The sequence below is a fragment of the Typha latifolia genome, chromosome 14 (assembly GCF_019914945.1).
Source record: "Typha latifolia isolate L0001 chromosome 14, TyphaL0001v2, whole genome shotgun sequence".
Classification (NCBI taxonomy): Eukaryota; Viridiplantae; Streptophyta; class Magnoliopsida; order Poales; family Typhaceae; genus Typha; species Typha latifolia.
Genome location: NC_133099.1, coordinates 7968994 through 7990372, shown reverse-complemented (window position 1 = coordinate 7990372; position 21379 = coordinate 7968994). Strand labels below are relative to the sequence as shown.

Below are 21379 nucleotides of genomic sequence, written 5' to 3'. Positions count from 1 at the left end.
CACCTCTACCATTGGTAAGGTCTCTCCTAACTTCTAATCTCTCTCGTCTGTCGAGTCCTCTCTCTTCCTTGAGATCTCAACCGATTCTTCCCCTTCGTCTTTATCCTTTAAACACATCAACCATCCACCCTCATTATCATCCATAACCTTAACATTCACTCCACCTGTCGCCACCACCATCATCCGCATTATATCATGTTTTCATCCTAATTGCAATTCGAATCTGCGAAGGGTATAAATATGAAAAACGTAGATCAGAGAGTTGCGGATCAATCCCACTTAGTGTAGTAATTTTCTGACCACTAGAGAATATTTTTCCTCGGTTGCGTAGACTGCTTCCTATAATAAATCCTGATATTAAAGGAATTGTTCTGTAGTCTATCATTCTTCTTCTTCTTCTTCTTCTTCTTCTTTGTCTCAGCTTGTGCTCGATTTGACTTAGTCCGGCTTGATCCGACTCGACTTGAATGAGGCTTGATGATACGCTCATTTCAGGCTCGAGCTCGGGTTGAGTTGAGCTGAGCCAAGCCTAAGTACAATTCTAAGGCTCAAAATTGATTTTGAGCCGAGCCTAAGGCAGAGCCGACTCATCTCGTTTACACCTCTAGCGGCAAGCCACGACGGTGCCCCGCCTCCTCCTCATTCTTCTTCTTCCTCGGCAGTGGCAAGCCGCCGCAATGCCGCCTCCTCCTCCTTCGGCAACGGCAAGCAGCCGCAATGCCCCGCCCCTCCTCCTCCTCCTCCTCCTCCTCCTCCTCCTCCTCCTTCTTCTTCTTCTTCTTCTTCTTTGGTAGTGATAAGCCGCCACGGTGCCGCCTCCTCCTTCGGCAGCGGCAAGCAACCATGGTACCCCACCTCCTCCTCCTCCTTTTTCTTCTTCTTTGGCTTGACTTGGGCTTAATCTGGCTTGCTCTAGCTCGGATTGAATGAGGCTCAATGATAGGCTCATTTCAGGCTCGAGCTTGGCTCAAGTTGAGCTGAACCGAGCCTGAGCCCAATTCTAAGGCTCAAAATTAATTTCGAGCTAAGCTTGAGCCCGAGCCAAGTCGCTCAAGCTTGGCTTGTTTACACCCCTAGCAGCAAGCCACCACGGTGCCTCGCCTCCTCCTCCTCCTCCTCCTTCTTCTTCTTCGGTAGTGGCAAGCCGCTGCAGTGCCGCCTCCTCCTCCTTCGGCAGCGGCAAGCAGCCGTGGTGCCCAGACCCTCCTCCTCCTCCTTCTTCTTCAGAGCGGCAAGTCGCCGCGATGCCGTCTCCTCCTCCTTCGGCAGCGACAAGCAGTCGCGATGCCCTGCCTCCTCCTCCTCTTCCTCATTTTTCTTCTTCTTCTTCTTCTTTGGCTCGGCTTGGGCTCGATTTGGCTTGGTTCAGCTCGATCCGACTCGGCTTGAATGAGGCTTGATGATAAGCTCATTTTAGGCTCAAGCTCAGCTCGAGTTAAGCTTAGCTGAGCCGAGTTGAGCCTAAACCCAATTCAAAGGCTCGAAATTAATTTCAAGCCGAGCCTGAGTCGGAACCGGCCAGCTCCGGCATAGGCTCATTTACACCCCCTAGACATGACTCCTAAGGCTATAATGAAGGCTTGAAGATTGTTGCGATTCCCATATTAATATCAATGTCATTCCCTTCTAAATCAAATAAGGATAGATCCACATGTGGTAGACAAAGCTTTATATAATCCTTAATTTTTCACAGTTTCTAAAGCTCAAAAATGACTTCCCTCTGTACTGAGCTAGTTAAAACTAAGTTGCTTTCTGGTCTACAGGGAAGCAGGAATATTTCACTTTCAATCCAATTTCTTTCTTCCAATATACATCAAGAATAAGAATTTGGCTCTGAGAATAGATGCTTCCCCCCCAAAACAGTTTTGCACAGTTCATAAACTGTTAAGGTTGATTGGAACATTCATTTGACATTATTAATGGAGGAAAGTGAGGGTAAGGAAGAAATATTGAATTTTTGGTTATCATGGAGGGAGAAGAGGAAAGGTCTCTGCTGATCAAGGTACAGGTATTCTCTCCCTCTATCCCAAACCTAAATCCTCAGAGAAAGAAAGAAAGAATTACCTATGGATTAACTTACACTATTTTAGATCAGAAATTTTCATTTTCTTTCTTTCTTTTTTTTTTTTTTTTGGTAGCAAACTAACGTTGAAAGCAGCAAGCATTCAATTTTCGATATACTCATCGTAGGGAAAGCGACATAATTAATGTGTCGTGTACTCTACCTATGAAACTAGACACATTTGAAACTACCAATCAATATTAAGTCATAATCAAAATGAATACATCAGTGACTCCTTCAAGTACCAACGAAAGATGGCATTAATTTTGACACTTGCTTTTTCAGAGTGAGCTGCCAAGAAATTACAATGATGAAGCATCATCTGGAGCATTTCAAGAACCCCAGTTGCGGCGCAAACCTACTGACTGGAGAGCACCAGCAATCATTTTAGGTGAACTTTCATCTGCGTGATAATTAAGATTTTCTTTGGTGCAACAAACTCAATTGCTTTGTTTCTTTAACATAGCATTGCTTTGATTCTTGAAGGTTTTGAATGCTTAAGCAGCACAGCATACAATGGCGTCGGAACTAACTTAGTCTTGTTTCTACGCACTGTCCATAATGGCAGTAATGCTTCAAATGCAGCAAATGCTGCTACTTGGCAAGGAACGAGCTATTTTACACCAGTTATTGGAGCTATCATAGCAGACACATACTGGGGCAATTACAAGACCATTTGGGTCTCCCTCATAATGTTCCTAATTGTATGTCAAATTCTGTTCCTGCATCTCAGCTCATTCAATCATTCTTAAAGTAGTTTTATACCAATTTCCTTATTTTCTGATATACTCTCAGGGTATGATACTGATAACTCTTACAGCTCTGACTCTGACTTCAAGTTCTTCCCTATCTGAGATGAACCCATCGCAGACATCAAGTGGAACAAAGAAAACTCTCTTCTTTTTTGGATTGTATCTTGTTTCATTCGGCAGCGGAGGAGTGAGGTCGGCGGTGCTTCCTTTTGGTGCAGAGCAGTTCAATGATGAGAACCCTACAGACAGAGAAAGGAAGAGATCTTACTTCAGTTATTTCTTTATCTGTTTCATATTCGGAGGGATTGCTTCTGGCACTTTGATAGTCTGGATCCAAGAAAATATAGATTGGGCACTTGGATATGGTATATCAACTCTATGCATAATACTAGCATTGGGAGGCTTCCTACTTGGAACACCAACTTACCATTTGCGAACTCCGAATGGTAGTCCATTGAAGAGTATTTGCCAGGTTTTGGTTGCATCTTTCCGGAAGATAAGCGTGCAATTTCCAACAAATAGCAATCTCCTTTATGAGGGCAGTTCCAACTCTGCACATAATATTGCTCAACCAAAACTAGCACATACTGATGAATTCAGGTAATTCTCATGCTAACGTACTCTATAATATATACTTCCTGAATGAAGGTTAAGTGCATAGAGTTAAGTTCCTCATTATACTCTCAGGTTCTTGGACAAAGCAGCTACTATTCATGATTCAGATCATTTAGAGGACAATGATCTTAAAAGTTCATGGAAAATATGTACTGTAACACAAGTAGAAGAGTTGAAGATACTTCTACGGTTTGTTCCAATTTGGACAACTGGTATCATCTATACATCTGCGTGTTCTCAAATGAATACCACTTTCATCCAGCAAGGGAGTGCAATGGACACCAGAATCGGGTCGTTCGCCATTCCACCAGCATCCTTGAGCTCTGTTGAAGTGATTAGTGTTATGGCTTTTGTTGTTCTCTATAACAAAGTACTAGTGCCGAAAATTAGGTGCTGGTTTTCAAAAGATCTCTCGCAGTTGCAGAGGATGGGAATCGGATATTTTCTGGGAATCATCGCAATGGCGACTGCTGCATTTGTCGAATGGAGGAGATTAGAGAGTGCTAAGAAGGACGAACTTATAAGCATCGCATGGCAGCTTCCTCAATATGTAATTTTTGCAGTTACAGAGGTCTTCATCTTTATCACTCTGATGGAGTTTTTCTATGGCCAGGCACCTGAATCAATGAAGAGCATTTGCACTGCTTTGGCATTGCTCACAGTCTCTCTAGGCCAATACTTGAGCTCCCTCATCGTAACACTCGTTTCAGTTACGACGGCAACAAAATGGAAGCCTGGATGGATACCAGATGATTTGAACAAAGGCCACCTTGATTACTTCTTCTGGAGCTTGACTGGCCTGTGTATAGTGAATTTTGTCACATATCTTGCTTTTGCGAAGAACTACACACTAAAGAAAGTCATTTTGGAGAGCTGAAGTTTCAGATGAGGAATGGATCTCGCCACTTAATTGATGATATAATTATCTTCACATGGAAAGTTGCTTCACTGTTAAGAGTAGATTCAATCAAAATGTAAGCGTGATTACAACTATGAACTTATTATTTCTTTTGGTAAATGGAAGCCGTAGGTTCAAGTAAGGGTGGGGGAGCACTATGGCTAACCAGCTCTGGTTTTATTCATGATAAGAAGAAAAGGAACTCCAAGTGACAGGAATTCACATCTTAGTTGGAGTAAACTTTTGCTAAATCTATGATTAACACAAGAAAATAAATAAGAATATTCAATTTCCAAGAAGAAGGGTAGAAGAAATTTAACATTACTCCACATCAGCAGAGTCTGCTATGCTAACCATCTCTTTATTGTCTTTTTTTCAAAGAAAAAGGATTTTATGGGCAATTTAACCCTAAAAACCAATGGGTTTTCCTTTTTTGACGTTCCTACCCATTTCACTTCACCTATTCTAATGAAACAATCTTAATACCTTTGGTGTCTTTTTTTTTTTTAATCATTCAAGAGCAGGCAATGAATTAGACAACTTGCCCAATCCTCGCATTAATTGAGTAATTTGGCACCAAGCCATTGCACTATCTAACCATACCTCCGAGCCAAACAGTATAAAGTCATTGTTCCAAACCATCACACTACTAAATTAGTGCTCTAAGCTAATGCACCGTCAAAACCAAGCCTGCAATAAACGAGAGCAACTATACACACTACGCATACCTCATTCATTGATAACCCTTCCATATTTACAAATTAAATTATAAATAGTACACAAACACCACTCTCTAGAAGTGAGCTTCAATGTGGTCAACCTGCATAATTTAAAGTTATGCATGTTTTTCTATCTCAAGTAAGGGGGCGTGATAACTTCTATTTCAAGTGAGGGGTTTTGATATAAATCCATAATTCACATTTAAAGCTTATATACCAACAAAACGACAGAGAATATTAGACCTATAATTTTATAGAATCTTCTAATTTGATAAACATAAAATTTAGATAATTGAGTCAGCTTTCTATAGAATTAAGAATCACCTAAATAGGAGATTGTATAAGAAATCTATGATCAAAATATACCGCAGTATTTTAGATAAGTTGTTGGAGACAATCCTACTATTATTGTATCTCTCTTAAATTTCGACCTCTATGGTGAACCAATATAGATACATAATAAATTAAAAAATTATAAATTGCTAAATCATCTTTCCATAGGTTTAAGAATCATATCATCCTAATATCATATTTATATAAATTATGCTACAAATCAAGCTATCATATAATCAATATTCACATGACCGAACATTTATTGTGGAAACAATTCAATTGGATTCCTTGCATCACTACTCTCTTTATTTTAATTGTACTTGTTTATTTTATTTTTATTATTTTTTAATTGGATATTACACTGGCCGAGGACAAGGTTGGAAGGGATGTCTTCCCTTGGAGAGTTATTCCTCTCGAGCCTTCCCCTCTCCCATGAGAGTTAACGGACAATGTTGAGTCCCCTTACCCTGCCTCCATTTCCACCCCCTCCTCATTTCTGCTCCTCCTCCCCCTCTGGTCTCACCCCTTGGGCCCATTGTCTCCTCTCTTCCTCCATGTCGACGGATAAAGTTCTCTTGCGACGGTTCTTGACTCTTCTCTCTGATGGCAACATGGAGGAGACCATCTCGTTTGCATGAGGACAACACTGTCCCTACATGCAACCCGGATCTTTGCCTCATGGGCAAAATGGATACGAATAGATTCTATAGTTTTATTGGGTTAAAAAATGCTCTTTCAAGAGCTTAGAATGCGGAGGGATCCCTCAAATTCATCGAGGTAGGCAAGAGTGTCTTCTCTTGGTGTTTGAAAAGGAAACTGATAAGTGGAGAGTGTGGTTTAGCTCGCTATGGTCATTCAACCGAGATCTGTTCACCCTCGGGAAGTTCAAGGCCAACACTCCTGTTGAGAGCTAGAATTTCTCCTTCTGCAAATTTTGGGTCCAATTCCACGAACTACCTATGGAGTATCTCTCCAAGGCAACAACCTGCAAGCTAGCAAAGAGGATAGGTACCTAGCTACCTCTTGATGCCATCGATTCGTTGCACTAGAGTAAATTCATCCATTCGTGCATCAGAGTGGATATCACGAAACCTTTGGTCGGTTCGCTCTCAGTCTCACTAACGAACGGAACCACCCTAGATATCCAAGTAAAGTATGAGAGACTACCTGCCACTATTCATTCTGCGGGCACGTGGGGCATGATCAATCTGAATGGGCCAATAAAGGGGCGCTAGAGTCCAGAATCAAGTAGGAATATCCTGAGCACATCCATGACAAGCTACTAGACATTCTAAAACCCAATTTTGTCAACCTAGGAGCCATCCAAGGATCGCCAGAGGTCGCCATCAATGGTGGTGAAGGTAGAGCGAGGCCGGGGTCATAAAGGTTCTCCCAGGTAGTGACTGAGCTGTCACCAATCAGACCAATCAACACCATTGGCGAAGAGCCTGACGGGATGAGCAGTAAGGTCAAATCAAAGTGCACTTACGTATCACCCATTCCGACCCTAGCAAGCGGTGCATTAATTGATCCCGCCCAATCTAATCGATGTGTCAAAGCCTTAATGGAGCACGCTAGAGCTACCCTAATAGTGGTTGCTGAGATGAGATCAAAAACTAGTAATCAGCTCTCTCATGGTGGCAGCGTGGGTGGCCATACCCTCATCTCAATTCCCATGGCTCTAGCGGACGCCATTCCATGCCAGATCCTCGAAAGCTGAACAAATCCTATCAATAGTTAGGGTAACAGTCGTCAGTCATCCCAAGGTGGTGAAAGTTCTTGAGCAAGCCCCAACCAAAGGAACACCAAAAAATCGAAAGGAGAGGCATCCAAAAGTGTGGGTCCCACCCACCCCATGCATGCAATCCCAGCGCCTATGTAGTACAAGGTGCCTTAAGCGAGCGACTTGCAAACATAGCTCCCATGTAACCCAAAAAGACGCAGGCAAGGAAACTAGCTGCCATCCTCCAACCCTGCTATCTTTGGGGAAACGTAAAGCCTCTTCATCCCTTTCATCTCAAGCGAAGCATTTGCTACCCTCCCCAACAGCAGCACAAGTCCCTTTAGAGAATGACAATCAACCCCAAGTGGCGCGGTCGAAATTGCTGCTTGGACAACCATGAAAATCTTAGCCTGATTTTGTCAGGGATGCGGAGGTTCCCCGACAATTCGGAACCTCAGGAACTTCCTCTGTTGCACTAAAGTAAGCAAGGCATTTCTCTTTGAGACCAAGTGCGGAAAGATGAAGGCGCAGTCCATCATCTCTTCCCTCCCATTGCAAAATAACTTCATCCTAAGCTCCACTAGTCTAGCAAGGGGTCTTTGGCTCGTGGGATGACAAGTGTAGCAGTGGAAGTCCTTGAAGCGGGCCCAAACTTCATTTTTGCCCATATCAATAGCCAATCATTAGACCTTAGCTAGGACCTAGGAGGAATCTATGGTGACCCTTTTTCATGCTAAAAACAGCTTCATTTGGTCAAGAATCACCCTCTACGCAATGAGTTACCATCTCCCCCTTTGTTGCGTTGGCGATTTCAACTGCGTGGCCTCCTCAAATGAAAAAAAGGGTGCGCTAGAGGGAAGACACAACAGGATGTAGGAGTTCAACAATTGGATCAATAAAGTTGGCCTTATGGACCTTGGGTTCGTAGGCCCAGCTTTTACATGGTCTAACAGAAGATCCCTTGCAAGCTGATCAGAGAACGACTCGACTGGGCTCTAGCCTGCCCCAATGGTGTTCTATGCACTCATAAGCTCAGGTCTGCCACCGACCTGCTATTTCATCTGACCACAATCCACTACTCATTGATACTGCATCAGTAAGGAGATGAGCGAGATCACGATTCTGATTTAAAACCTGGTGGCTTAAGGAAGAAGCATTCTCCCCTTTCTGCAGTAGAATATGGAGAAGTTCTTATAGCCCCAATAGATCCCTCTCCCTCAATTTGGCTATCCTTACGAAGTACATCTGTAAAATGGGCCAACTCTAGAATCGGCAGCCTTCAGAGCAAAATCAAGAAGGTGGAATAAGAGCAGGTTCTTTGTAACAGGCGAGATGGACAAGGCCATAAGTCGCACTAATATTATCCTCATACCAAATAAGGAAAGGCTGGAAATTGTCGGCGACTATCGGCCCATTAGCCTCTGCTATACCACATATAAAATCATTGCCAAACTACTCGCTCAATGAATGAAACCTCTGTTGCGTGATATTATCTCCATCGCCCAGAAAGCTTTCATCCCTAAGCAACAGATTATGGACAACCAAGTCCTAGTCCAGGAGATGCTTTGCCACTTCAAGACATCCAAGAGCAAGAAGGGCTCCTTTATGCTAAAAGTGGACCTCTCAAAGGCCTTCGACCGCCTAGAGTGGAGCTTCACCAGGGATTGCCTTGAGGGCTATGGCTTCCAAACCAAATATATCAATTTGGTGTATGCTTGTATTTCCACTGCCACCCTTTTTAGTGGTGGTCAATGGTGAAGTTGACGGCTTCTTTCGCCCTTCTAGAGGACTCCGTCAAGGCTGTCCTCATTTGTCATACCTCTTCATCCTAAGCTCAAATATCCTTTCGCTAATGCTGGATGAAGAAAGAGCTAGGAAATGACTCAGCGACGTCAAGGCTGCTAGGAGTACCCCTCCAATCATCCATCTGATGTTCACCGATGATCTGTTACTATTTGGTAGGGTTGCGACAAGGAAAGCTTCCAATCTCAACTTTGATAAATCATCAATTCACTTCAGTAGAAATGCAGAGCAATTAAGAAGACAACTACAAGAAGGCAAAAAATATCTTGGCAACCCTCTCATCCTCCCTTGATCAAAGCTAAAAGCCCATGCTTTCGTCGCTGATAAAATTCGATGGAAGCTTGCTGGATGGAAGGTGGGCGCTCTATCGCATGCGGTTGACTAGTTTTGATTAAATCAGTCATGTGTTCTATTCCTCTCTACTTCATGGCAATGTTTATTTACCCGGATGCGTTGATTGTGAAGCTGGATGGTCTTATGAGGGACTTTTGGTGGGGACTTACCGATAAGAGAAGACATATCTACTTAAAGAGTTGGAGGGAGATATGTAAGCCGAGGAGAGCCCGCAGCCTTAGCATTCGGTGCCTAGAGTCGATGAACAAGGCACTAATTATGAAGCTAGCATGGAGGTGCTGAAAGAGCCGGAGTCGGACTAGGCCAAGCTTTTGAAAGAAAGACACTTTCATAACCAGTCCTTCTAGTGTGCAAGACAGAAGGCCCAAGCTTCCTGGTCATGGAATTCAATCATAAAGAAAAGAGAGCAGCTGCGGACGAGCGTAGAATGGCAGATGGGTAATGGTTGCTCAATCTCAATCACCTGTGATGGATGGAGTCCGCTGAATCTGGTGGAGCTTGAGCTGCCCTCTAACATTAAAGTGCTGGGAGACCTAATGGATGGTGCAACTTGGAATGAAGCTACGCTCCAAGCTGTGCTTCCCAACAATGTAGCAATGGTGGTTAAGAAAATCTTCATCAATCAGGCAAGCATCATAGAGTCAGATAAGCTGCTATGGACTCACACCAAGTTGGGGGAATTCTTAGTGAAGTCAACATTCAACATCCTCTCTAAAGGGGACTAGTCTAGCTCCTCCGCTAGTACAACTAGACAAAAGCTGTGGAAAACGATATGAGGGTGCAAACATGTCATCCCAAGTCCAGACTTTCATCTAGAGATGTGTTAATGGAGCCATTGCAGTAGGTGAAGAATTAGCAAAGCATCTCCCTCGTATGGTGGATGATGTCCGCCAAGTTTGCAAAGCTGCCCCTAAAAGTGTGGAGCATCTCCTCTTGGGTTGCCAATTCGCTAGCAAACTGGGTTTGCAGATTGATAGTACACTAACCCACTTAGATCGTTGGATCTCCCAAATGGCAAAGCAATTGCCTCTAGATAAGCTCACTCGCGCATTTAATATATTGTGGGAGACTTGAAAAGCAAGGAACGAGAAAGTCCTTAGGGAAATGGCATGCTCACCTAGCCTTATACTAAAGACAGTGAAAGGTTTGAGTGCTCAAGAAGGGGTTATGCATGGTGTAGAGGACCCAAATGCAACCTACCATCTAGACTAGGAGAACCCGCAAGACAACGATTTGGTGTGCTAGGTCGATGCTTCATGGAGAGGCAACAATCTAGGAGGCCTCGGCATCTTATTTCTCAAGCACTAGAACAAGTTCTGCATTGCTAAGAGCATCCATTTGGAACATTGCCCCAATGCTTTAACAGGTGAAGCTCTTACCCTGCTGGAGGGCCTAGAGATGGTGGCAAATTTTCTAGATCATGATGACTGTTGGGTCTTTAGTGACTCTCTCAACATGGTTAAGGCAGTTAACAGGTGGGCAAACTTTGTCAACTGGCCCATAATCCAATAGTGCTAGAATGTAAAAGGTAGATTTCAATTAACCCTAAAATTAGGGTTTGCATCACGAGTCGCGCCAATAACGGTGCAGCCCATAGTTTAGCCAGTCTAGCATCTCATGTTTGTAGGACTATGGTTTAGACTGATCCACTGACAGATTTGGATTGTATCAAAGACTTGAAATGAATATTAAAAGTTTATGGAGACTTATAAAAAAAAAAAAAAGGGACAACATTGGAGGGCAATGTTGAATTCACCGGCCCCAGTGGTCACCAAAGAGGAGCAACATCGTCACGTACATAGAGACAAGGCAATTTTAATATATAAATAAGTAGATCTCTCGGTAAGTACAATTGGAGCAAGGAGAAGGGATTCATTTTGGAAGTTAAAAAGAGAAGTAACTACTATTATGGTGTGTCTCAAACATTTCTTTCGTTGGGTTTTTATTACTGATTTTACTTGATATATTTACCCTCATATTTGGAGAGAAGAAAAAAAAAATTTAGTGTACCAAAATACCCTTTATCTTCTCAATTAAAACTCTTCTTCTTCTTTCTCTTCTCCAATTGGCTGCATCGTCCAGCCTTCTCCCATCCAATATCCTTCCCATCTCACTTCTCTACCTTCTCCAATATAAGTTCCCAATGTAGCTATCCAACCATTCCAACATGGCATCTTCAAACCTCACTACCCCTAAGAGAATGTGGCTGAGGACATTATCTATATTCTCTTCGGATTTGACAACTGCCTCTCCTCCACTGCCAATGCCGAGAAGGTTGTGCTGTAGTTGGCTGACTTCTTTTGACTCTCTAATCTAGGATTCCTCCCTTTTGCCATTGGTGACTACCTCTGTCGTTAATAAGCAGTTAATCTCCATCTCCTCCTCTCTCCTTGGCCATGCCGAGATGACTCTCCAGTCTCCATGACTTGCCTTGTGGATGAGTTTCGTCACCTCCTCCTCTGTAGTGTTGTGCCTCACCTTTGACGACCTGCAAGGCTCCCTCTGCCTCTGTCTCCGCCTCATCTTCCTCTTTTCATTTCCCTCTAATAATGACAATTCTAGCACCTCTATCGAGGCGGAGGATCATGATTACTTGCCTAGTTTTGAATCTTCCTCGCCTGGATCTCTTACAATCTGATCCATGATAAGGTGGTCTTAGTGCTCATGGTGATCGTAGACTATAATCATGCTAAAAGTCATAACATAATGTATATATATAAATAATATATCATAATTTAAGAAAGATATCTAAGAGATAAAATATTCACCGTATAGTCATAGAATTCACAAACCACTTATGTTCGTCAACTGAATGTCAACTCACAACTAAGAGAGTTAATAGGGTCTCAAATAAAAAATTCGAGATTTAAAAATATTTTAATAGTATAAAGTTAGTCGTTCATCTAATTATAATTTATTCATGTAAAATATACTAATTTATTAGATTTAGGATCACTCCTTTTACTTTTATTAAATAATTAGATTTACATTATATATTTAATACTGATAGTAATACGCTGTTACTATCAGTATTAAATAAAAGAAACTCACGTAATAACGAATAGTTGTGTAATAGAAAGGATGATTTGTATTAGCTTGACTTTGACACAATTCATTCGACGTGGCCCGGTTTCTCACACCTTAACATAGGTTCCACCACGCCCAAAATCATTCCAAATTCTTCTTCTTTTTCGTTGGAAAGGTTAATATATTGACCTCAAAAAATGACACAGAACTACTCCAGGTATCTAAGGTGATACCTAAAGCATCCTTATACAATCAAACATTTATTCCTGCCGGTGTAGCCCGATTTTAAACTGACAAAAATGATTGAGATTTTTCTAAGTTTGCTAACCAATCAGCAATAAGATTGGCTACTCTAAAACAGTTTAGAGAAGAAGATAATGTTTTAATTTATACAAATTAAAAATATCTAAAAATAAAAGATTGTCGTCTCCCAGGGAAGCCAGATTTTGATTGAAGGATATTGAGTATTATTTTAACCTTTACATTCATCAAAATATTAAATTGACGAAAATAATATATATCACTACAAAATAATTTGTAAACCAAAAGTTAGTAAATTTTGAGCGTACGCATCCAGCGACCCCTATTTTTCATGATATTCCCATTCTGCCCCTCCTCTTCTCGCCAATTGCAATTGCCATGCGCTCCTCGCTTTCAAACCACTACGCTTCACTCCTGAGCCTCTGCTCCCAGCCCCAACACCAATCTCACCTCAAGAAGCTCCACTGCCTCATCCTCAAAACCCTCGGTCGCTCTGCCGAAACCTTCCTCTCCAACAACCTCCTCACGTCCTACGCTAAATCCGGCCTTCCCGTCTATGCCCGCAAGGTGTTCGATCAAATTCATCACCCAAACCTTTTCTCGTGGAATGCCATTCTCTCGGCATATTCCAAGGCCGGGATCGTCTCCAAAATGGAGGAGATATTTGGATTGATGCCGGATAGGGATGGTATCTCGTGGAATTCGCTCATTTCAGGCTTCGCCAGTCATGGGTCAGCAAGCAGAGCGGTGGCAGCTTATCGGTCTATGATGAGGGAGGGTCAGGTGATGCCGAACCGCATCACTTTCTCGACCATGTTAATATTATCATCCACTCGGATGGCTGCCGACTTGGGCCGACAGGTCCATTGTCAAATTCTGAGATTTGGGTTTGAGTCGTATGTCTTTGTTGGTAGCCCATTGGTGGACATGTACTCAAAAACTGGTTTTCCCAGGGAGGCTATGTGTGTGTTTGATGGAATGCAAGAGAAGAATCTGGTCGTGTATAATACCATGATCACAGGGTTACTTCGTTGTGGGATGATTGAGGAGTCAAGGAGATTGTTTTCAGACATGGATGAGAGGGACTCAATTTCATGGACAACAATGATTACCGGTCTTACGCAGAATGGGATGCAGTTGGAGGCCATTGATCTTTTTAGGAAGATGAGAGCAGAGGGGGTTAGCATTGATCAATATACCTTTGGGAGTATATTAACTGCTTGTGGTGGTTTGTCAGCTTTGGAGCAGGGGAAGCAGATTCATGCTTTTATAATTAGGACACAGTATCAAGAAAACATTTTTGTAGGGAGCGCACTCGTTGATATGTACTCAAAATGTAGGAGCATCGGATCAGCAGAAACAGTTTTCAGGGGCATGGGACTTAAGAATATTGTATCATGGACAGCAATGCTTGTGGGCTATGGGCAAAATGGGTGTAATGAGGAAGCTGTAAGGGTCTTCTGCAAGATGCAAAAGAGTGGAATTGAACCAGATGATTTCACTTTAGGGAGTGTTATTAGCAGTTGTGCTAATCTGGCAAGCTTGGAAGAGGGCACACAGTTCCATTGTTGGGCTTTGGTGTCAGGATTAATTTCATTTATTACTGTGTCTAATGCTATTGTTACTTTATATGGTAAATGTGGAAGCATCGAAGATTCTCACCACTTGTTTGATGAGATGCGCACAAAGGATCAGGTCTCATGGACCGCATTGGTCTCAGGGTATGCTCAGTTTGGAAAGGCAAAAGAAACAATCGATTTATTTGAAAGGATGTTGGCCGAGGGTGTGAAGCCTGATGGGGTCACATTCATTGGTGTTATTTCTGCATGTAGCCGAGCAGGACTGGTGGATAAAGGAAATAGCTATTTCAATTCCATGGTGGAAGATCATGGAATTGTTCCTATAGCTGACCACTATACATGCATGATTGATTTATTTAGTCGAGCAGGGAGCTTGAAAGAGGCTGAGAATTTTATAATGCAAATGCCATGCCAGCCTGATGCTATTGGATGGGCCACATTGTTAAGCTCATGTAGACTCCATGGAAACATGGAAATTGGAAAATGGGCAGCTGAGAATCTTTTAGAACTTGACCCACACAATCCTGCAAGCTATGTTCTTCTATCTAGCATGTATGCTGCTAAAGGAAAATGGGATGAGGTATCTCACCTGAGACGTGGAATGAGAGATAGGAGAGTTAAAAAAGAACCTGGCTGCAGTTGGATCAAGTATAAGAACAAAGTTCACATTTTTTCAGCCGATGACCAATCCCACCCTAATTCAGAGAGGATATATGCAGAGCTAGAGAAGCTTAGTTCTAAGATGGTTGAGGAAGGATACAAACCTGATATGAGCTCTGTTTTGCATGATGTAGGGGAGGCTGAGAAGATACATATGCTTGGCCACCATAGTGAGAAGCTTGCTATTGCTTTTGGTTTGATTTTTGTTTCTCAAGGGCTGCCAATAAGAGTAGTTAAGAATCTTCGTGTATGTGGGGATTGCCACAATGCAACCAAATTCATCTCTAAGATAACTGGACGGGAGATTCTTGTTAGAGATGCTGTTCGTTTCCATAAATTTAGTGATGGACTGTGCTCTTGTGGAGACTTTTGGTGATGGGATAATCTTATTATGGAAAAGTTGATTTAACACCATCTTATTTGACAACTTTATGAAGCAATGATCCAAGAACATCTTAATCTATAACTTCTGTGAGTGCCTTCCTTTGAGATCTGGCAAGAACCAAAGCAAAGTTGAAGGAGAGCAGGGTTTTGTTCTGTAATTTCTCTTACTGCCGCAGGATAACATGCGATGCAGAAGAGCCCCAGAAGTTCTCTGAGAAATCACTGTGCTCCTACTTACCATTGATGCGTTCCAGGTAATTTCATAGCTATGAAATATGATACTCCTGGTAGAATAAGTTTTCCTTTTGTTCTACAAATTAGTGGGTTTTCTACTCATTCTATAGATTTTGGATTTATTTAAATTCAATTGACATTGTTTGATTGCTGATATATTACACGTTTTGTTTGAAATGATGTAATATTAGATGCTGACCTAGTGGATCATGTTGTATGCTGTTGTAATGCATTCATAGCTTGTCTGGTAAGCAAAATGAGTTATCAGAATAATGCATTCTAAGTTGTAGTGACGTTGACACTTGAGACAACTACCATTAGTTGATGTCATAGGATTTCTTTTATTTCCAGTAGCTAATTTCTTACTTTTCTTTTATCAGAATGTCTTTTAGGCATTTTAAACATTCAAATAATGGAAAAAGAGCTGTATGATGCTACGTTCTGAACAAATTTGTGCCTTTCTCAATAAGAAATTGTGGTTCATGACTCTTATAGTCTTATTTGTGTGGTTTTCAGTATAGTGATTAGTCTCTTTTTTAATTTGTCAATGTTACCAGTACATGGTGCATCTACTTGCTGTACATGTAAAGACTGGTGATTACCTAAATCTGTATACATCAAGTTTTACCAACTAAAAGGTTTCAAAGTTTTGTATTTGACTTTTGTGCCTTCATATGTGAGTTAAGCTGATGTGGATCCTTTAGCATGTGGAGAAGGGTGTATTGCAGTTGAATTTGATGTGGATTGTGGAGTTACTATTTTTCTCTGGCTCTTACACTTTTTTGACTGGTGTTACTACAGAAAGGAGCAGTAGTGTGGAGAATGGGTTAGTTTCTTTACAGTAGAATATCTTTTATGTTTCCAGCATCTATCTGCCATGAAAATTGTATAATACTCCTATTTGAGAGAGCATCTGTGGTACTTTGAAGATGCATGAACTGTTTAAGACTTGAAGCTATACAATGAACTAGAGGTTTCATCACAGTATTTTCTCCTCAAAATTCCTTCAACTGTGTTATGAAGTTTTTATCTTGGAAGGCCTGAGTGTGGATAAACATTTACCCTAGATACATACAAGTATGTTAAAGGTGAAAATATATTTTATTAACTACTTTAGCAGTTCTGATTATATATTTTGATATTTCTAATTCTAATTTTGATTGTTCATTGTGATTATAATACTTGCTTCTTTCATTAGCATGAGTTTTATATTTTTATTATGTTATCATGTCCTATGATAAGCTTAATTAAGTTTGCAAAATATTTATTTTCTGTATTCTTCTTGGTTTCTTTTAAAGATAGATTGGATGTTCAACAGATCTATATTGGATATTGCAAAATAATTTTTTTATTTATTAATTATCTGTAAATTCTTTTTAGCAATTTATTTTATTTTTTAGAAATGTTACGTTGTTGGATTACTTGGATAATAGTATATTAATAGTCATTGTACCCATGAGGTTTTCCTTGGTGTATTATAGAAGATCATCAAGTTGTTCAACTTTGTGATAGCCTGAAAATCAGTTTCTTATTTCATGTCCTATTTGTTCAGTTCATTGGAAATTAAGAATATTGTCAAGCAGTTCAGCTTTGCAATAGCCTGATAATTATTTCCTCATCTCCTTCCTAGTTATCCAGCTAAAATTGGATTAAATTTTTTATGAAGTTCTCAAGATTTTCCTGGAAATGGTAATCCTCTGAAGTGAAAACTTCTGATAAACTCTTCATACTACTGCTGTAATGATTGACATGTTCTCTCTTCACTATTACCGCTGTTAACTTTCACTTTAAAATTCAAACCTTTAAGGATAGTCTGAGTTTGTTCTTTGCTATGAGTCATTATTTATGTTCCCATGTTTTAATGTACTCTTCTTCTCGTTAAATGTGTAGTTATGTACTTATTCCCGTCATAAATGTTGGTTTTCTCTATACTTTTGTTTTAGAGGAACCTGATATGACCCTAAACATCATCCCTCTCCCTTATTAAGTTTTTGAGACTCTTCATGGATATAGATGTATATGTGGAGTCATATACTTCCTGGGACCCTCGCGACCTTGTAATGGCTAAATTATCAGATGAAGAAAGCATAGAGTTATATTTACAAATATGGGCACAAATCAAAGTTGACGGCCACAGCAATCTGCAACAAACAGGACATATATGGCTCCTTTGGGTAACCATTGCACCTCTGTACTATCTCTTGTTTGTTAGTAGCTTCTCTTGTACCTGATTATGAACAGCTTAACTTGGTTATAAGATCGATTACCTTGTTGCATATAATGTAGTCTCTGAAAGACTCAGTGACTTACCCGGCAGAAGAGTGTTCATTCATGAGGAGATTATCTCTAGGATCTGCCAAAATGTATAACTTCACTGAAGAAGAGGTATGTTCACCTATTCTGTATTCATGTAAAGTGGAGCTGGAGGGGCACATTTTAGCAGCCTTCATGTAATGCACAGTCACTTTTAGTCAAAAAGTATTATGTCTTGGGTCTTTATTTCCATGTCAGTGTGGGCATGCCCTGATACATGAAGTAATTGTGCAACATAATCAGTAGTAGCACTAACTGCATTCAGTTGCTTATGAATGTTGCATATATTTGGACACCTTTAGACTCTTTAAAATTAACAGATATACTATTTTGCACATTGATTGACAGAGGGAATACATTATTGGCAAAGTAGATTGTTTGCACCTTTTAAACTTTCAAATGTCTCGTTGGTCACCCGCTTGATATAGTTATCCGTGCTCTTTGTCAGGTGCTAGAATACGACAATGCAACAGAATTGTGATGGAAACAATCTACTTTGCCAATGTTTTCCATCACGGTACAGCTTGTGAACTGGGACCAACTGAGCTTAGCATCTGCCATGGGTCCAGCTGCCGAAGAGCTTCTTGCTGCTGGCCTCGAAGGATATATGAATCAATCCAACGCATGTGGAGGAGTTTTTTGGGAAGATATGGCCTCCTCCAAATGTTTTTAAGTGAATTGCAGATGAACAGCGTGGCAGCTGTTCTTAATTCACCATCAACAGAAAAGCGGCAGCCAACATGAAAATCCAATGGAGTTTTTCGTTCTCTCTTTTTCCCCTCCATTTTCCTGTTACACTACATGTTTAAAGTCAGTAGTCTGTTCTTTTTATGGAACTTTCTATTTTGTTGGGGAATCAGCAGTCTATGTGGAGAAATACATGCAGTTTAGATTGAATCTTCATTTCGCTATGCTGCATAGTTTTGGCAGGACTGACTTTGTAAGGGATATCTGATCATAAAAATTATTAAGCAAATAGATAAATGATTCTGTAGATCTTTGTTTCTTGTATCCAAGCTCTAAGTTCTGAATTCAGCTGCTATTGCTCTGGTTTTTCAGGGAGGGAGATGACTTAATTTCTTCTACAATCTTTTACCTCTCCGAATTGCTTGATTTGATGACCTTTTTCCCAGTCGTTCACTACACTGGATTTTGTTAATGTCGACAGCCAACAAGACCAAAAATCTCGGAGTCAACTCAGTCCTGCTGACTAATTGCTGACTAGGCAATTTCTGAGATAAGGAATTCTGAATTTATACCTATAGAACATATGGAGAGAAGAGAAGAGAAGAGGAGAAAATTACGGAAGAGAGACTTTCTATTATTTGAAAAAAGATTTTAGGAGAGAATGAAGAAGAAAGGGAGAAAAAAGAGAGCAAATAATGGTCACCTTTTCTCTCTAAAAGTCAAGAGAGAAAGGAAGAGAAGCTAAATTTTCTCTGGAAGAAACTCTCCGTCCCATTAATAACTAAATTATAGAGTTAGTTTTCGCTTGACTCAGATATGATTCTCCAACTGCAACTTTACAAATGTATTGGAAATAGTATAGATGTGGCATCATTCTACACGTTGATGGTAATATTTTAAGACCAAAGATTCATATAAGTTAACCACGTCGTTTGGTTTGCAGAATATTTGTAATGCGTTTGTAACCATAGCATTAATCTTAATTAGGAGAGTTCTATGATTACCAGATTTGGCAAACTATACTTTGACTTGGGCAAAACACTAACTTGGCGACACTAATTAAACAATAATGACCATCCTTATCCTATTCCCCAACCAAACACACCTTTATATAGTAGACTAACCAATGCTGGGAAGCATTGAAGAAAAGATAATCTTTTCTTGGACTACCAAATATATATCTTTAATTCTAAGCTCATCACATCTTACTTTCCTCTTGGATTCTCAATTTCTTTCCTTAGTACAGGTATTTAAGATAAAATTTTATTTCCATCATTAATATCTCTTAAATAAGCCAATTAACTTTTTTTTCCTCCATCACTAAATTGTATTATTTTATTCTCAAGGGATGAACAATGATACTGGGTCATTTTAGAATTTAATTAATTTTGAGTTGGTTCTATGAGTTTTTGATCAATATTATGTTTCTAATGGCCGTGCTATTATAGTTCTCAAATCATTCGCCAAACAATAATTTGAAAGCTACATCTCAAAGTAAATTGCTTAGAGAAAGAGGTTTATAAAGTCGTTCCCCTTCTAAAATATAATTCTTTAGCAAAATCATAATTTTTTTATAGTTGGCCAGAAACAGCAGATGTATAAAAAACGAAAGAAGTCTCCCTTATGAAGCAAGAAGTGGATAAGAACAAAGAAGTACATTGGTAGAAGTCAGAAGCATCTGAAACAAGAGTCAAAAGGTGGAGATGCAACCGATCGAGCTCTTCGTGTGGACCAACAGCAGGAGAAAGCTTAGTGCAAGTAGTGCCGGACCTTAAAAGCAATCCAAACTCTTAACCCTCCTTCCCTTTTTATCATTCTACTTTTATATGTTGGCCTACGGAAAAGTAGACATCAATCACTTGAGACAGAAGCAATGTCCCACATATGCTATATATAATTTTTACTGCACTGGTATATATATATATATATATGTTGGGAACTCTGATGATTCTAAGTCAGTGGTAACTCAAATGGTATTGGCAACGTACAAAAAGACACCATTATGTTGTCTACTCTTCCTAATTAGTAAGCCATGTTGTCTTTTTGCTGATTCTTTTTAAATCGTACACAATAAAAAATAAATAAACTATGTTGTGAGTGGAGGTTTTTATCAGCTTTTAAATAAAAATAAACCACCACTCTCTAAATTTAATACTTAAAAATAATATATTTTAGATACGTCAACTACCATCTCATGGGTCCGACAGAACTAATTGTTAGTGTAAAAAGCAAGTGCCGAAGTTTTCAACATTTGTTTGTTTTTAAGACATCTAAAATTCTTTTGTTAATATGTCAACTTTTGAAATAAAACATTTATCTGTTCAACAGTTTAGTTTAGAATAAATTATTTATCTTTGTTAGTGCTTTCAGTTTTAACAAAAGATGCTAAACAGTTTAGCACTTTTTGCTGGGCCTGTAATGTGGAGGTCGTCCATATATTTAAATAGACTTATTTTGATATTAAGTTTAGGAGATGGACTATTTTAGTAAATAAGTATTTTGAAAAGAATTAGTTTGGACAAATACTCTTTTTATGATCATAAGTCCAAAACTACAATTGTCTATTACAAAAAAAAATTAATGTTATGCCCACAAATACTCTACAAATATTCTAAAAAAAAAGATGATGTGGCATAATCTTGTTTATTAATAGCTGCAGTCTATCTCATGACAATCACTATCAATGGATAATATTATACCACATCATCAAACGTATTTGTAAAATGTTTGTGGGCAAAACACATAAATGGAAGATACAGGGCTTAATGGAGAATACTAGTGTATTTTGCTGTACATGCGTCGCATGCAGTACGTACATCCATGTACGCATACTTTTACCTATGAAGATTGCAATGAAATCAAGTATAAAGGTACAACTCCAAGTGCATGGTAGTTGATTATTTCAAATAGTAGATTGGTATAGAAGTCGCCAACGCCAGAAAGAAGGGATATATATGGAAGGGATGATTCGAAG

The 21379-nt window shown here is 40.0% G+C and overlaps 2 protein-coding genes across 9 annotated transcripts; both read left to right on the top strand.

The window, feature by feature from the left end:
* The first annotated feature begins 1842 nt into the window (after positions 1-1842).
* LOC140800593 (protein NRT1/ PTR FAMILY 8.3-like) lies at positions 1843-4469 on the top strand. Of its 2 annotated transcripts, none has more exons than XM_073155347.1 (5): positions 1843-2008; positions 2348-2453; positions 2549-2766; positions 2858-3414; positions 3502-4469. In XM_073155347.1, the coding sequence occupies exons 1-5, from the start codon at positions 1967-1969 to the stop codon at positions 4304-4306; spliced, it is 1728 nt and encodes a 575-aa protein (XP_073011448.1). In that variant the 5' UTR covers positions 1843-1966; the 3' UTR covers positions 4307-4469. The 2 variants fall into 2 exon arrangements, with proteins under 2 accessions (XP_073011448.1, XP_073011449.1); XM_073155348.1 differs by having other exon boundaries at positions 1887-2002.
* An 8378-nt stretch (positions 4470-12847) lies between these two features.
* Positions 12848-18712, top strand: LOC140801503 (putative pentatricopeptide repeat-containing protein At1g68930). Of its 7 annotated transcripts, XM_073156675.1 has the most exons (5): positions 12848-15425; positions 16207-16231; positions 17349-17579; positions 17692-17790; positions 18167-18712. In XM_073156675.1, exon 1 carries the CDS (start codon positions 12926-12928, stop codon positions 15161-15163), a length of 2238 nt encoding a protein of 745 aa, XP_073012776.1. In that variant the 5' UTR covers positions 12848-12925; the 3' UTR covers positions 15164-15425; positions 16207-16231; positions 17349-17579; positions 17692-17790; positions 18167-18712. The 7 variants fall into 7 exon arrangements, with proteins under 7 accessions (XP_073012776.1, XP_073012774.1, XP_073012775.1 ...); XM_073156673.1 differs by having other exon boundaries at positions 17692-18712; XM_073156674.1 differs by having other exon boundaries at positions 17349-17790.
* Positions 18713-21379: the final 2667 nt, after the last annotated feature.

Bases quoted from the DNA above. Each gene is read 5' to 3' on its own strand.
- LOC140801503 (XM_073156677.1), top strand. From the start codon at position 12,926: ATGCGCTCCTCGCTTTCAAACCACTACGCTTCACTCCTGAGCCTCTGC.
- LOC140800593 (XM_073155347.1), top strand. From the start codon at position 1,967: ATGGAGGGAGAAGAGGAAAGGTCTCTGCTGATCAAGGTACAG. The intron at 2,454-2,548 runs GTGAACTTTCAT...TGATTCTTGAAG, and splicing joins AGCACCAGCAATCATTTTAG to GTTTTGAATGCTTAAGCAGC. The intron at 3,415-3,501 runs GTAATTCTCATG...TTATACTCTCAG, and splicing joins GCACATACTGATGAATTCAG to GTTCTTGGACAAAGCAGCTA.